The sequence below is a fragment of the Anolis carolinensis genome, chromosome 1 (genome assembly GCF_035594765.1).
Source record: "Anolis carolinensis isolate JA03-04 chromosome 1, rAnoCar3.1.pri, whole genome shotgun sequence".
NCBI classification, from domain to species: Eukaryota; Metazoa; Chordata; class Lepidosauria; order Squamata; family Dactyloidae; genus Anolis; species Anolis carolinensis.
In genome coordinates, this window is record NC_085841.1 from 329,890,730 (window position 1) to 329,906,454 (window position 15,725).

Here is a 15,725-nt window from a genome sequence, read left to right on the forward strand (position 1 = left end):
TCTTGGTTTGCCCTTGTTTCGTTCAGTGTTATGTCCACCTGCTTTGCATGAGCAGACTTGTGCCAGACAGGACAGGCATACTCAGCAGTTGAGTAAGACAAGACCAGGGCTGATGTTCTTATTAATTGTGGGTCTGCACCCCATACACTGCCGGTAAGTTTCCGTAGGATGTTGTTGCGTGCAGCTACTTTGAGTTTGGTGTCTAACAATGAGGAATACAGGAGTTGTGGTCCAGCATCTGGAGAGCCACATAAAATGACACAGCAGGCTGGGTTCAGCCAACTGGCCTTGGGTGTAATACATCATGTGCCCTAAAAGTACGGGTAGCATGAAGAAGTAACCTGTCATGGATGTGGGAACAAGCCTTCGGACAATAAACTGCAATGCAGTAAATAACCATGGGACAGTGCAATTTAGTCACAGAATGGCTCCTGGAATATGCCTTTGGACTGTGTGGTGTGTAAATAATTTTAAGATTATGATGTTTTAAGTATTGATTTCAATGTATGTGTGTTGTTTTTACCCTACATGTGTATATGTGGAATTGAATTGTGCCTTTTTGTGAGCTGTCTTGAGCCTCCTTTGGGGTGAGGACAGATATAAATGCAGAAAATAAGTAATAAATAAAAGTACTGAAGAAGTAACAACCAGCTAAGATCTGGTACCAGGACCCTCAACCCTTTGAAAAGAAGATGGCTAAATAGTAACCCCCCCCCCCCCCTTTGGGAATAGGAAAATATCAAAAGCTCATTTCTCCTCTTAGCAGAAGTGAATAATTTTAAAGTCTTTTGCTTGAAGTCTGATCAGATACCTCCAGTACCAAGGCTTGGATACTTATATATTTCTATCAAGGGTGATTACTGTAAGGCTATGTCTCCAACTGCCTACAGAGTTGACAACAGGGGGACTCGATCACCAATATCCCAGCTAGGAACCTACCCACAACAGTAAACGCTACAACTGGATAGGCTGGCCATAGAGATAGACTGACAACAACAGCGTAGCAGATTGATGATAACCTTGGGATCAGTGCAATTTTAAATTGTTTTATGTTTATGTCTGATGTTTTATAGCTTTAATGGTTTAATTTATAATGATAGGCCACTGATTTATATGGGTAATGCACTGTTTTATTATTTGTGAGGCACTGAATTTTGCCATTTATTTGATATAAATTGCTTTGAGTCCCTTCAGGGGTGAGAAAAGAGGTATCTAAATGCAATAAATAATAATTGTTGTTTTGTACATTAAAGTCATTTCCAACTTATAGTGACCCTAAGGCTCGTGGGTATTTTTCCCATTGGCAAGATTGACTCAAGAGGTTTGCCTTTGCCATTTTCTGAGTGTGGCTTGCCTAAATTGGGTGTCTATGCCATGCAGGGATTCTAACTCTGATATCCAGAGACATAATCCAACACTCAAACAGCGACACCATGCTGAATTTCTAAACATTTATTTACTAGGTTTAAAAAGGCAACATCCATGCCTGCATTTTTTAAATCCCTGCACTATCCCACCTGCTTTGTCCCCATAGGACCTCTGGTACTATATACCAAAAGTGGTAGGATACGCATGTGAGAAAAATGTGTACATTGCATGGAGCCCAATGGGGTAATTACATCTCTGTATAGTGTCAGTAATAGAAACATAAGTTTTACGCCACAATTGTGCACTTAAATACACTGCTTTATTTTCTCCATAGGAATGAATGGCATCTATTCACTTATTTGAGAAAAAACAAGGGTAATTCTAGGATACTACTTGGGAAAATATTGTTTCCTGCCTCTTATGATCCCAATAATTGTGGAATAACACCTTCCCTATAACCACAGGTTTCATGAAGGATAAGGACTAGCAATGGTTACTAGTATGGCTATGCATTTCTTCATTAATAGAGGCAGTATGTTTTATAACAGAAGTTAATGGGGAATATGACAGAAACTACTAGTGCCCTCATATCTTGCTTGGCTATGATGATAACTGAAGCCTGAACTAAATGGGCCTTCTCCAACACACCTCTTCTCATATACTCAGTCATTTCACTTGCATAGGCTCTTTTATGTTTCCTGGTCATAATGGAGTATGACAGATTGTGAGAACCAGCTTTTCTATGTTATAAACAAGATTTACAACAACAAAACTAGGATTTTTCTCACATCCTGTCACCTTATACTCTTTAGAAAGCATTAGGAAACATTTATGAATTAAAACCAAGCATATATCATAAAACAACTAAAACAAATGATATTTGTATGGAAATTAAAAATTCCACCAATATCCCTGAAAAAACCCTATGACAGCTCATTTACGTCAAGCTTTTCAGTGTGGCAATCCAATTTTTGCACATACTTCTGGACATACACTCCATTAGCACATCAAGGTCATACATTACTAAGTTTGTTTATATATTTGACCATTCAATACAGGAACCACATTAAATAAATAACATTAAGGACAGAACAAATCTGCATGTAAACAATGAACAAACAGAAAATTAAAGGGAAAACTTAATCCAGACAATTTTGAGGCTCTTTCCATGAATGAGGTGCTGTGCTCTCTTGGCCCTTGTTATTTGACAATAGAAAAACCACTATGGTCTAAGCGAGTGATCTTCTTCTCGTTGTGGAATTCAGCTCGGTCAATGTGGGACTTGGGACTTCCAGTCTTCTGAAGCCATTCCTGAAGCTGCCGCACCTTGAGAGTTGGGCCTTGGATCTGTCCTTTCACAGTGCCTTGGTCAGTGTTCTGGACCCAGCCAACCACACCTAGCTTTTTTCCTTGAGCCTAAAAGAGAAAATCCATATGCAGAAGATGCAATGATCTGTTTGAATACACAGAAAACCTCAATCTGCCTTTTTATAAGAACCAATATTCTTAAAACAGTAAGAAACTTGCTGTTCAACACAAATTTCTGTTATATCGGTCCTCTATCCCTATCCCTGGAAATGCAAACTGAATCTATTTTAAGCCACTTCGGGTCTCTTTTTAGAAATATAAAATGGGATATAAATAAATAAGTACATATAATAATAAAAATAAAATATAGCCTGACAGCTGGTTCCAATATTAATCTTGAATGTGTCTGCTCTTAAGTAAGGCCCCTTCCACACTGCCCTATATTCCAGGATCTGATCCCAAATTATCTCAGATTATATGGCAGTGTAGACCCATATAATCCAGTTCAAAGTAAATAATCTGGATCAGATCCTGGGATATAGGGCAGTGTAGATCCAACCTAAGTCTCTTAAGTAAGTCCTGTTAAATTCAGTGAGACTTACTCACTAGAAAGGGATACCAAATTGCAATCTATTTTACCCAGCTAAAACCTTTTAAGATGACCATCTGATCCATTTAACAGCTTTTAAGTTTAATTTTTTTTATTGACTTGTATGTTTAATTCAATATTTTGATGTTGTGAATTTTTAATGGCATTGGAATTTGAGGTGTTTTTTGTGGTGTGAGCCACTTTGTGTCTTGGTCAAGAGATAAAAGCTTGATATAACAACAACAAATCCAAAACACCTGGAGGGCCAAAGTTTGCTCATGCCTGCTTTAAAGTGTGTTAAATGGCCAGCGTAGATGGGGCCTGTGAGAGTGTGACTTGCCGTTCAATACCACTGAACTCAAGTAGCCTTGTTTCCAGGATGGGCATAGATACCTGCGTGTATTTGCGGAAAAACACCCCTTGCACTTTCCCGAACACTTCATAATCGATTGACACGAGGCCATCTCCTTCAGCCATGGTCGGTGATCCCTGGATCAAAAGCAAAAGCGCAATTAGGCCGGAGAGAAAACGTAGGGGCCGAACCCATATCTCCCCACCAGCCTCCAGTGATCGCTCCATGGGGAGCTGCCCTGTAGCCCTGTCCTCTGAAGGGGGAAGTGAAGGCCAAATGGCAAGGCAAGGGCATTGGGTAAACTCTGCCTTCATTTGCATCCTCATGAATATGTAAAGCAGGGGGCGGGGGAGAGTTTTTGGCACCTGCAGGCTCTTTGGGGCCGCCTGAAGGTATATCCAACAGCCTCCCCTCCTCAGAAGAGGGGCTGCCTTCCTCAGCCAATCAGCAGCCAGAGCGCGCTCTCTGGGCTCTAACCGCCAGTAACGGCTGGGCTCAGAAACCACAGAGCTGACCTCCGTCTTTCTGACTAGAGTAGCCCCTCCCGAAGCCGTAGACCGGAAGTGAGGTAAACCTCCTTGGGTTACGGACTGCAGCCGGCAAAGACTGCAAAGACCATAGAGAGGGAGCCATCTATTCGAAATTATTTATTTATTTATTTATTTTGCTACATTTATATCCCGCCCTTCTCACCCCAAAGGGGACTCAGAGCGGTTATGCAAAACAATATATTATATTATTAGCATAGCACAATATTAGCATTATGTATTACAATATTGTACTATACCACTATACTGTAATATTATTAGTAATATTACATGTTATATATAATATATAATTGTATTATATTGTATTATTATTAGTATTATAATGTATTACATTATAATATTATTACCAATATTAGACATATATACAATATATTATATTATTATATATTATTGTATATTATATACAATATATAATATAAATTATATTATTAGCATAGCATGTTACTGTTAAATTACATCATTAAATAACATTAAATAACATGTTACATGTTAAAATTACATCATTAGAAAAAAACAACCTCAAAACGATCGCATAGATCAGTGGTTCTCAACCTGTGAGTCCCCAGATGTTTTGGCCTTCAACTCCCAAAAATCCTAACAGCTGGTAAACTGGGTGGAATTTCTGGGAGTTGTAGGCCAAAACACCTGAGGACCCACAGGTTGAGAACCACTGGCATGGACAGATAGATAGATAGATGTGCCTATGGGTGCATCTACATTGTCGAAATAATGTAGTTTAATCCCCACTTTAACTGCCATGGCTCAATCCTATGGAATTGTGGGAGTTGCAGCACTTCCCAGAGAAAGCTAAAGACCTTGTAAAACTGCAACTCCTAGGATTTCAGAGCATTGAGCAGCTAAAGTGTTGTTAATCTGCATTAATGCTACAGTGTGGATGCACCCTATGGTTGTGTGGGGTGGGGAGAACCCGTATTTGGACATTATCTTTATTAAAATTATTGTTTATACTTGTTTATTTATTTATATCCTGCTTTTTCTCTCTATATGGAGACTCAAAGCGGCTCACAATCAAAAACATTACAACTTAAAATATACAACAATAAAACAGTATGTCATTATATATTACTAGTATTATATTTAATATATTCTTTTATATTACAACATTATTATTAGTATTATATTGTGTTTTATTATGTTATTAATATTATATGTAGGTAAAGGTAAAGATTTCTACTATACAAAATCCCAGAATGCTTGTAAAGTATCTATACAAACACAAGATAGTCTATGTACAAAGAAAATATGTCCAAATAGCATATAGTATTACTAAAGTTCCCTGTACAAAGCTCAATTTCGTAGTACCAGACAAAATGAAAAGATTTCGCTTATCCAAGCTTCTGCCGGCCCGTTTAGCTTGGATAAGTGAGACTCTACTGTATTAGTATTATTACATTACGGTGTTATTATTTCTATATATTATTTGTTCTCTCTCTCTCTCTCTCTCTCTCGCTCTCTCTCTCTCTCTATATATATATATATATAGCAAATAAAACAATAATTTTTATAGAGAATTAAATGTGTGTGTGTGTGTATCAGGCATGGGCAAACTTCGGCCTTCCAGGTGTTTCCAGCTGAAGTTTGCTCATGCCTCATACACACACACATACAGTATATTAAAACCAACCCAAATGGACTTCAACAGCTCTAACACAGAAGTTATCCAAGTCTGATATTGGTTCCAATGTATATAGGCTTCAGGGATACATAATCAATGAAAATATCTTCCAAACAAAGTAAACAGACAGTTGGTCATGTTGCTGTATACTGGAATGAAGAAAATAATGATAGAGCACCACTGTCAAGAAAGTCTTTGCAAGTAAAGTCTAAATACTTGTTACTCTATGTTTTGTTTTAGATATAAATTCATTGTTGCTGGGTATACCAACTCCTGAAGAAGGGGATTTTCTTCCCGAAACAGGGTACAAAAATACCCTGGAACCCCTGTAGACTTGGAACTTTATTTGGACTTTACTTGCGAAGACTTTCTTGAGAGCGATGCTCCATCATTATTTTCTTCATTCCAGTATACAGCAACACGACCAACCATCTGTTTACTTTGTTTGGAAGATATTTTCATGGCAGTGTGGACTCAAGATAATCCAGTTCAAAGCAGATACTGTGGATTATCCTGCTTTGGCATTCTGGGTTATATAGGTGTGTGGAAGGGCATTGAGTTTACACTGCCATATAATCCAGTTCAAATTAGATAATCTGTATTTTATAGGCAACGTGGAAGAGGCCTGAGTGAAGAGGTCCTGGGCACCATTCTGCCTGAGTGGGTTGCTAGGAGATGAGGTGGGCGGAGCCTACCCTTCTAACTGGCAGCAAGGGGGAAAAACAGTCCTTCCCCTTCCTCTAATTTGGACTTAATTTTTCTAGGTTTTTTTTGTTTAAAAGACATAGACTGGATGACTATGTCTTTTGTGGCCAAATTTGGTGTGATTTGGTTCAGTGTTGTTGTTTACTCCATAGTAAAACATCACATTACATTTTTTTATATATAGAAGATTATATTGTACTATCTTATTATACCACAATATATATAATGCACTGCCAGCATATTATACTATTAGTATTATATAATATATTGTAGTATATCGTAAGTTGTAGTCTATATAATATATATTATATTGCAACATTATTAATATTATTAAGATTATATAATACATTAGTATATACAGTAGAGTCTCACTTATCCAAACCTCGCTTATCCAAGCTTCTGGATTATCCAAGCCATTTTTGTAGTCAATGTTTTCAATATATCATGATATTTTGGTGCTAAATTTGTAAATACAGTAATTACAACATAACATTACTGCGTATTGAACTACTTTTTCTGTCAAATTTGTTGTATAACATGATGTTTGGGTGCTTAATTTGTAAAATCATAACCTAATTTGATGTTTAATAGACTTTTCCTTAATCCCTCCTTATTATCCAAGATATTCGCTTATCCAAGCTTCTGCCGGCCCGTTTAGCTTGGATAAGTGAGACTCTACTGTATTAGTATTATTACATTACGGTGTTATTATTTCTATATATTATTTGTTCTCTCTCTCTCTCTCTCTCTCTATATATATATATATATATATAATATTAGCAAATAAAACAATAATTTTTATAGAGAATTAAATGTGTGTGTGTGTGTATCAGGCATGGGCAAACTTCGGCCTTCCAGGTGTTTTGGACTTCAGCTGAAGTTTGCCCATGCCTCATACACACACACATATACAGTATATTAAAACCAACCCAAATGGACTTCAACTCCCAGTCTCCCCTGCCATTACAGCGAGCGTCAAGGGATTGTGGGAGCTGTATCCAGCCAGCGTCATCTGACAGGTCCGGGTGGCACCTCACTTAAAGAGGCAGAGCAGGAATGGCTAGGCGGTCTCTGCGTGCGCGTTGCTAGGCAATCGTGGTAAACAACCTAGCCGGAGTCAGGGTCAGAAGGTTAGCGCGGTAGCGGAGGGAGGGGGGCGTGCCGGTGCGCGAGCACACGTTGCCATAGTGACGGAGCCGCTCTTTGGGCCTCGCGGCTTTTTGAGGCGGAAGATCCATGTCTCCTCGTTATCGGCAGCGGGTAAGCCGACTGGGCAGTCGCATTCGTTGTGTGCGACGATGTTAACTGCTAGCCTGCTTCCTCAACGACATGGCTCTCAGTAGTAAACAACCCGGAGTACGAGTGCCCTTGAACTAGAGACGTCACCTCCAGTTCACGAAAATTAGCTTAACTGCGGCCTGAGGCTTCTGCCAAACAGAGCTCGTTTCTTCAGAACCTCTGAGGCCAAAATCAAATGCCCCTTCTTGCTGTATGTTTGAATGAACCACACTGAGGTAAGTCGTCTCCGAGGGAAGCGCTCTCGCTTAACCCTTTGGCTGCCTTTCTTATTTGCATCGTAGCTGGGAGTTTTGAATATGAATGTAGTTTCTTGAGTTACTATTAAACGTCGGTCTAACGAATACTGTTGCCATACCATAAACTCTGTACTGACTAGATATTTAAATACTGTCATTAAAAACAGACGCAAACTTATACAAACATTGATTTTATATTTATTTTTTAAAGTATTGTTTCTTCAGGTTATGAGTTTTCCTGGACTGTATGGCCATGTTCCAGAAGCCTTCTCTCCTGACCTTTCACCTGCATCTATGGCAGGCATCCTTAGAGGTTGTGAGGTCTGCTGGAAACTAATAAAGTGGGATTTATATATCTGTGGAATGTCCAGGGTGGGAGAAAGAATTCTTGTCTGTTTGAGGCAAGTGTGAATATAACAGTTGGCCACCTTGATTAGCATTTAATGGCCATGCAGCTTCAAGGACTGGCTACTTACTGCCGGGGTTAAAAAACTCTAAAATCAGGACAATAAATAAAGAACAACACTCAGAAAACAGAAAAATTCCAGACAGAAAACAATAAGGGCCAGCTAACACCTCCTAACAAAGAATTCCCCCCAGGCAGTAAGCAACCAGCCCTTGAAGCTGCAAGGGCATTAATTGCTAATCAAGATGGCCAATTGCTACATTAACACTCTCCTCAAACAGACAAGAGTTCTTTCTCCCACCCTGAACTTTCCAAAGATATATAAATCCCTCTTGCCTAGTTTTCAGCAGACCTGACAACCTCTGAGGATGCCACGAAAGCCTTGAACAGCATATTATTTCTTCTTTTTTTGTCGACTGCATGAGTTCCAGTTAACTGATTGTCTACTGTAAGGGTTTTGGCAATTTCCAATTTGAGCTGGTCATTGACCATAATAAAAGTTTACATTACATTACAATTTGGGCAGGTTTGTTTTCTGAAATTCGTATTACTCTCTGGTGGATATCTGGATATTATCTCCTGCACATGTCTGAGTAGACTTGTTTTATTTGTACTCTGGTGTTTTAGAATGAGTGTACCAGCAATCTTCAGGCATTTACCCAATCGGATATATTACTATTAGAGAATAGAGAGCCAGCATGGTGTTGCCGTTTGAGCATTGGGCTGCAATTTTGGAGACCAGGGTTTGAATTTTCAGTCTGCTATGGCTGGCAGGTGACTGGGCAGCCTCAGAAGAAAGCAACAGTAAATATGCACTGAACAAATATTTCAAACAGACAAACAAAAAAAGGAATAGGATGACCATAAATCAAAAACAACTTGGAAGACACACAACAATATTACTAATATTCATTTTGCCAGTTTGACTTAGGAGACAGTAATGTCACTGAGAAATAGAACTGTCCACTCTAAATTATGAATGTTGTATTTTCTGAATGTTTTCCAGATGAATAAACTCACTAGTACATCTAGATAAGTATTCTGCCAATGGTCAGCTATATGCACTTGGCAATATAGTGTTGTTATGGTGCCTTTCTCCCAAAACTGGGACTCAAGACAACTTAGAATTTAAAAAGAAGTACTGTTGAAACATGCCAAAAGATGAACATTGAAATAGGACTGAACTATCAAATGATTTAAAACTACATTTAAACAGACAAAATATTAAAAAGATGACAATAGCATTAACACAATTTCAGTCTAACATAGTGCAGCACTCAGCTCATTCTTTAAAAACTGTCTATTCACTTGCATTTGCTTTCTAAGTAATTTTGGGTTCTTTCTTACTATACAATTATAACTGATTCTAGTTCAACTGTCATGGTAACAATGCACAGAATCCTGGGATTTGTCATTGAGGAAGGATTATTTAGAATTATCAGCTAGAGAACTCCTCAGTGCCTCCCCAAATTACAAATGCCAGGATTAATAGGATGCAGCCAAACAGGAAATGATCAGAAGCATTTCTAATCTCTGTGTTTTGGTAATCAGAGGTCTTTCAGGAGCATGATTTGGCACACTAGTTCTAGCATCTCTTGGACAGGTTTGCATAGTTATGTCCTAGGAATAGTTAGGAATTATTACTGTTATGTATTTTATTTGGAGATGCATTTCAAGTCTGGAAGATAGTGTTGGTTCAACGTACAAGTAGTATGATAGCAACTGTGAAAAGTGATTTTGTGTATTTTCCACCTCTGATTTGAGCACTTCACTTGTTTTTAAAGCTCTGTAATAGGATTCAAGAAAGCAATACACAATCATAGTATGTATGTAACTTGTTTTCCCCAGGCTTTCTTGGAAACGCTGAATGGCTCAGTTGCAGCTGACTGCGTATTCACCTATGGATCCAACAGCATGCAATCCAGGTCTTCCTGGAACAAGCCAGGAAAGATGTCATTCCGAAGCTCTCAAAGAACAGTCCCAATTGGAACATCTGAGGACTAACATCCAACAACAGCTCCTGTGCAGTAAAGATAAGAAGCAGGTAGATCTTCATATCCAAAAAGGGCACAAGTCATCTTGTTCTCAGCCTGCAGAACGTACTCGGCTGATCTTAGAGAAAGCAGGCTTCTATTCTGCTGGCCCTTGCAACTGGTATTTCAAGGGACAGGCTGGCACATTGCCCTCTCATTGGAGAACCAAGCGGAGAGAAGGTGTGGACAGGGCATATCCACTTAAACCAGTCTTTCACCATGAAGCAGGGAATGCTAATCTTCCCAGTTCTTCAGCTAGAGAGACTCCTTCTAGTGGTACTAGCTCAGAGAAAAAAGGAAGACTGAATACAGTTAAAGTTCAGCATGGTAGAATGCGAGCCCCTTCTGTTGAAGAATCTAAGAAAACAGCTTCTCATCCACAATGGGCAGAGTCGGGTTACATTCAAAAGCTGGAGGCTGCTGGACGGAGCTTGGAGGAAGAGATCCAGCGCAAGGAGGCCATTCTCAGGGAAAAGCTGAGGAGAACAGAAGACGAGCTTCGAAGAATTCAGTGGGAAAGGCAGCAGGCTGAAGCAGAAGCAAGAAGGGAGCGAGGAGCTCTATGGGTTCCTGAGAGGAAAGCAGCAGGCATGGCACAGGGTAGTTTTTCAAGATTTACAACCCAGCCACGTACCTGTCAGAAGGCATATGTTTCAGAGAGCTCCATGGTCTCAGTGGGAACTGTTCGGCTTTCCCAGCCACAGCATATAGAAAAGCTAAAAAAACAAAGGTTGGTGGCCAGCAACAGTAAAATTCGAGAACATACACCCAACTGTAGCCCAGAACTGACTCCTGTGCATGACCTAGCTATTTCAGTTGCAACTCCTTTAGGGCAGATTAGCCATTTGGCAGCAGAGCCATTACATACGGAGGCTCCAAGCAATGTGGAGGAGTGGGGAGAGTGCAGGATCTGTGGGCGGAGACTTTATCGCTCCAGACTAGAGAAGCATGTTAGCATATGCAGCAAGAATCACAGCTCCAAGAGAAAGGTGTTTGATTCGAGCAAAGCTAGAGCAAAAGGCACTGAACTGGAAACTTATCATCTCTTAAAGGGCTCAGATATTTCCCAGGTAATACACATACTTGCTTATTATATGCATCCTGGGTTCTTTCTTTTGTTTATATGATGTTTTCATGCAGTCCTTGATGTGTGCTGACTAGCCTGACTTCTCCTTTGCTTTAGCAACCTAACTGCATCATTTGTTCTCAGCTGCATACACCTTGTATGGCTGAGAAGACATTCACTCTGGGTAAGGAGAAGTTATGATAGCTGTTTAAGATCCCTCAAGCACCTCTAACTTCAATTCAGGTATTTAAATGTAGCCACGGATAAGGTAATTTCTAGAAGATATAAGATAAGATTCCAGGAAGAAATATTAAAGTTAAAGTTTAGTTCAAGATTCTGAAACTTGGTCTAGAGAGGATAGGCTTCAAATTCTTTGACCTCTTTTGTCATACACAAATGAGCAGTAGAGGATGTCATAACACGTGCTCAGAACTGTCACGTTACTATAGGAGAACATGTAACATTAAGTCATATATAACTAATCTCTAAAAGTCATAATGACAAAATAGCATTATAGTCAGGAGCTCATGGCAATGAAAAGCCATTAATCTCAAGAGTCATGAATAGCAATGTAATTAGGTTTTTTGTTTTCGACTATATGTCTTGACTTCACTGTCCAGTTAAATATTCATAATTCAAGAGAACTAATATACTAATATCATTTATGCTCCAGTGACAACGTTCCAATAAATTGAATTCGGCAAAGTGAGTGGCTTAGGTCTGCTGTGGGCCCATGAGCAAGATGTCATGACTTTAAAAAGCAGTAATCATTCAGTCCAACCAGTAAAAGGTTGGTCTTCGCATATGTTGTGTAATTTGATGTCCAACTGGAATTGGGAATTTACTGTATTAGAACTATCTTGTCTTCCATGTACAGGGCAAAAAATGTATCAAGAAGCATCATATCAGCTATCAGCTTATACTAATGGTTTCTCCACTTCCTCTTGTCACTACAGAAAAAAGCTTCCAACCAGTGTTCTGATGCTTCCAAGAAAATTGGTGATATATCTAAACAAAGCAACTGGCGACAGAAGCATGAATCTTTCATTAAGACCTTGCGCAGGGCTCGTGAAGTCCAGCGAGTAATCTCCAAAGGAGGGAAGGCCTCAGATCTTCCCCCAATACCTGCCATGGAAAACCCAGACTACAAACTGTGCCCTTATTGCACCCGTCAGTTTGCACCTAAGGTGGCTGAGAGACACATTCCCAAGTGCAAGAACATTAAGAACAGACCCCCACCACCACAGCAAAAGAAACAATGCTAGTAATGAACCAAAGAGACTTTTGGTACTGCCACAGTTGTATTGAGGCCCACTGTTGTTCCCCTCAGTTTGACAGTACAGAAAACTGAAAGTGTTCCCAGTATTGTTCTTTTAAAAATACTAAACTATAAAGTTAAAAAATATGAACCATGAATAGATTTTTAAAGGCTTTGTGTTGTATGTTAAATAGAGGGTGCATCTACATTGTCAAATTAATGCAGTTTGATAGCACATTAACTGCCACTGTTCAATGCTATGAAACCATGGAAGTTGTAGTTTAGTTGGACATTGGAACTCCTGGGCAGAAAATCCTAAAAAGCTTGTAAAACTACACCTCCCATGATTCCAAAGCATCAATCTATGGTAGTTAAAAGTGGTGTCAAACAACTGCAGGAAGAACTAGAAATAATAATGGTAGAAGATATTTCAGTATAATTTGGAGTGGCTCAGTTCTCACATCTTTATGTTGCTATAAGGTAAAGGAAAAGCTTGAGATGGTTTCAGAAGTATGCGTTTGAGTCGGATGTCACTTTAGTGGTTAAGATAACCTTGAGTTGGCCAGCCAAATGAAATCCGTGGTCAGCTAGGAAAGTGTCCCGTATATAAAGTAAAAATCTTACAAAACAAACAGTAAGTAGGAAAATATTTATAGCATGGACATTCGGTTAGCAAACGTATGGTATATTAGTACTGACTTTGGGAATCTAAAGCAAGGAATAATTTACTCCCTTTTGTCATGATTTCTACTTGGAAACCAGTTTCATTAAGTGCAACATTTTAACAGATTATGTGTTCCAAAAGAATGTTTACATATCTTCTGTGATACAAAATGCAAGATTGATGCAAAAATGTGTTTTATAATATGCAAAAAGTGTTAGGTATGACCACTTTTCTGCATTGCATACATAGAACTGAAAGCTCCAATAGGTTTATTAACAAGTGTTTTAAAATTCAAGAACATTGTCAAAGCTGAGGGGATCAACTTTCTATGGTACCAGACAAGTTTAAGATATAAATCAATTTCAAAAGGAATGGAAAATTCAGGCCCTATTTCCCTTGGGGGTTGGCAGCGGAGAAATTATTTCCCCAGTAAAAAAAGGACTGCCTTCCTCACAGGTAGAAAAACCAAAAACATGCACTGTTTTAAAACAATATTGAATCACCATGCTAGATTCTGCACTTGTGTTATTACTTGAGAATAAAGAATATATTGACCAAATTTGCACAGAAGAGTAAACCACTATTCTAGCAAATGCTGACTGGTCCCACCAGGTTTCCATGTTTAGCCAACATACTGCCTCTCTTTCCACAAGGACTGAAGGCAATTGTTGAATGCCTAATCTCCCAAGAAGCATATCTTCTTTATTCAGGTTAACCTTGTAATTCCAGTTCAGGGAACCTGACTTGAACAGTGATTGAAAGGCATCATGTATATGCTTTTATTTTTACATACCCCACAACTAAAGTCACAATTCAAATTCCATTGTATGAAAAGACTTTCATCTCTATTCATAATTTAGTAATGTTTTTCTCATGTCTGTTTGCAATTCCTGCACACTGAAGTAGACAAAAAATGCTTCTAAGGATAGCTTTATAGCCATGGAACACAGGTAGGTGATTGTAATAATGAATTGCAAGAAGCAGTAGTTCTATGCAACACTCTATGTTTGTTTTGATAACTTCTTTCTCATTCCATACTTTTCTTCAAAGTCACACACTTTCTGTGGCTAATGGATGGAATCATAGGGTCAAATCTGTTTTAGCAGCAGCATTGACTTGCAAAACTAAGCATAAGTAATCTCTGACCACACAAAATACAGAAAAAAATAATTTCCAAGGAAATGAGCACATATTTGACTTGATCGTCATCTGAAATGCAGCGTTCATATTGGTTTCAAAATTTGTCCCTGAGCTGTAGTATCAGAAAAAGTCAAGCACAAAGGCAACTGAGTGACAAAATTTATTTAAACAGAAAACTTCAAACCACTTCACCACTGAATCTTTCATAGATAATGACAAACTAGTTGCCAGTGCAAGCATATGTTGTGTTCCATTATAACAAATCAACAGCAGTGTTAGCAAGAGACTGCTATCTACAGAACTAGCACTGCTGAAAAAGGAGAAGGGAACTGGATCTGAAACTGCTCTAAGGCACGTTGGCCTATGTGCCCTTCACCTTTCAGGGCACAATCTTTGTTCAAAATGTGTCTTTGGTTGCATAGCAGGACTGGTGCATATATTGTGGTCTGTAACAGGCACAGCTTGGACAGTGTGAATCCTTTAAGGCACATATATTGCCGTGGAATACAGGTGACTATCCCTCAATAACCCAATACCACCGCTAGACTTCAGGGAAATCTTGTCTATGCACTTTGTTTTTCAAATTCCGAGTACTGAGAAATAATATAAAATGCTGTAGGAGAGGGACTCCCATTAACACAGCGATTCCTTTAAGATTATGGATTGGGCTTAATTCCCTTTCACTTCCTATTTTATAATAGGACAGTCTATTATCATATGAAAGAGATAAAACAATCCAACACTTAATATCAGCCAAGTGGCATAATGATTTACTGAACATTTGGTATTTTTTTATTTGCAGGCTCCTTTTCCTTCTTTCCCACTAAGGAAAGGCACAACAAACTTTTTTTTCTTGGGACTGAACAGAAGAAAAAAAATCTGATTCAGTTCCAACAGAGAATTAAGAGAGGAATCAAGTGAATCCTTTATAATGCACTATTTGAGGTAAGAAACTCATCTCTAGGCAAAATAATTTTAAAAACAGATGTAGTTTGTAGTATAAAAGAGTGGATGAGGGGATGCTTAAGAATAGTTTTATGAAAGGTTGAAATTATAATGTAGGATTACCAAATCAAAAATACGGGACACTAAGCTGATACAGCAACTCTTCTAGAAT

At 38.7% G+C, this 15,725-nt stretch overlaps 2 protein-coding genes across 4 annotated transcripts; one reads left to right on the forward strand and one right to left on the reverse strand.

Annotated features, from left to right (window-relative positions):
- Window positions 1-1,437: 1,437 nt before the first annotated feature.
- Window positions 1,438-7,574, reverse strand: acyp1 (acylphosphatase 1). 3 transcript variants are annotated; one of them, XM_003214381.4, is made up of 3 exons: window positions 7,436-7,574; window positions 3,659-3,754; window positions 1,438-2,784 (listed from the first exon to the last, which is right to left on the reverse strand). In XM_003214381.4, the coding sequence occupies exons 2-3, from the start codon at window positions 3,740-3,742 to the stop codon at window positions 2,569-2,571; spliced, it is 300 nt and encodes a 99-aa protein (XP_003214429.1). In that variant the 5' UTR covers window positions 3,743-3,754; window positions 7,436-7,574; the 3' UTR covers window positions 1,438-2,568. The 3 variants fall into 3 exon arrangements, with proteins under 3 accessions (XP_003214429.1, XP_003214428.1, XP_008121125.2); XM_003214380.4 differs by lacking the exon at window positions 7,436-7,574 and adding an exon at window positions 3,983-4,169; XM_008122918.3 differs by lacking the exon at window positions 7,436-7,574 and having other exon boundaries at window positions 3,659-3,925.
- An 88-nt stretch (window positions 7,575-7,662) lies between these two features.
- Window positions 7,663-12,966, forward strand: zc2hc1c (zinc finger C2HC-type containing 1C). Its single transcript, XM_008123093.3, has 3 exons — window positions 7,663-8,020; window positions 10,296-11,550; window positions 12,503-12,966. The coding sequence occupies exons 2-3, from the start codon at window positions 10,315-10,317 to the stop codon at window positions 12,809-12,811; spliced, it is 1,545 nt and encodes a 514-aa protein (XP_008121300.2). The 5' UTR covers window positions 7,663-8,020; window positions 10,296-10,314; the 3' UTR covers window positions 12,812-12,966.
- The last annotated feature ends 2,759 nt before the right edge of the window (window positions 12,967-15,725 follow it).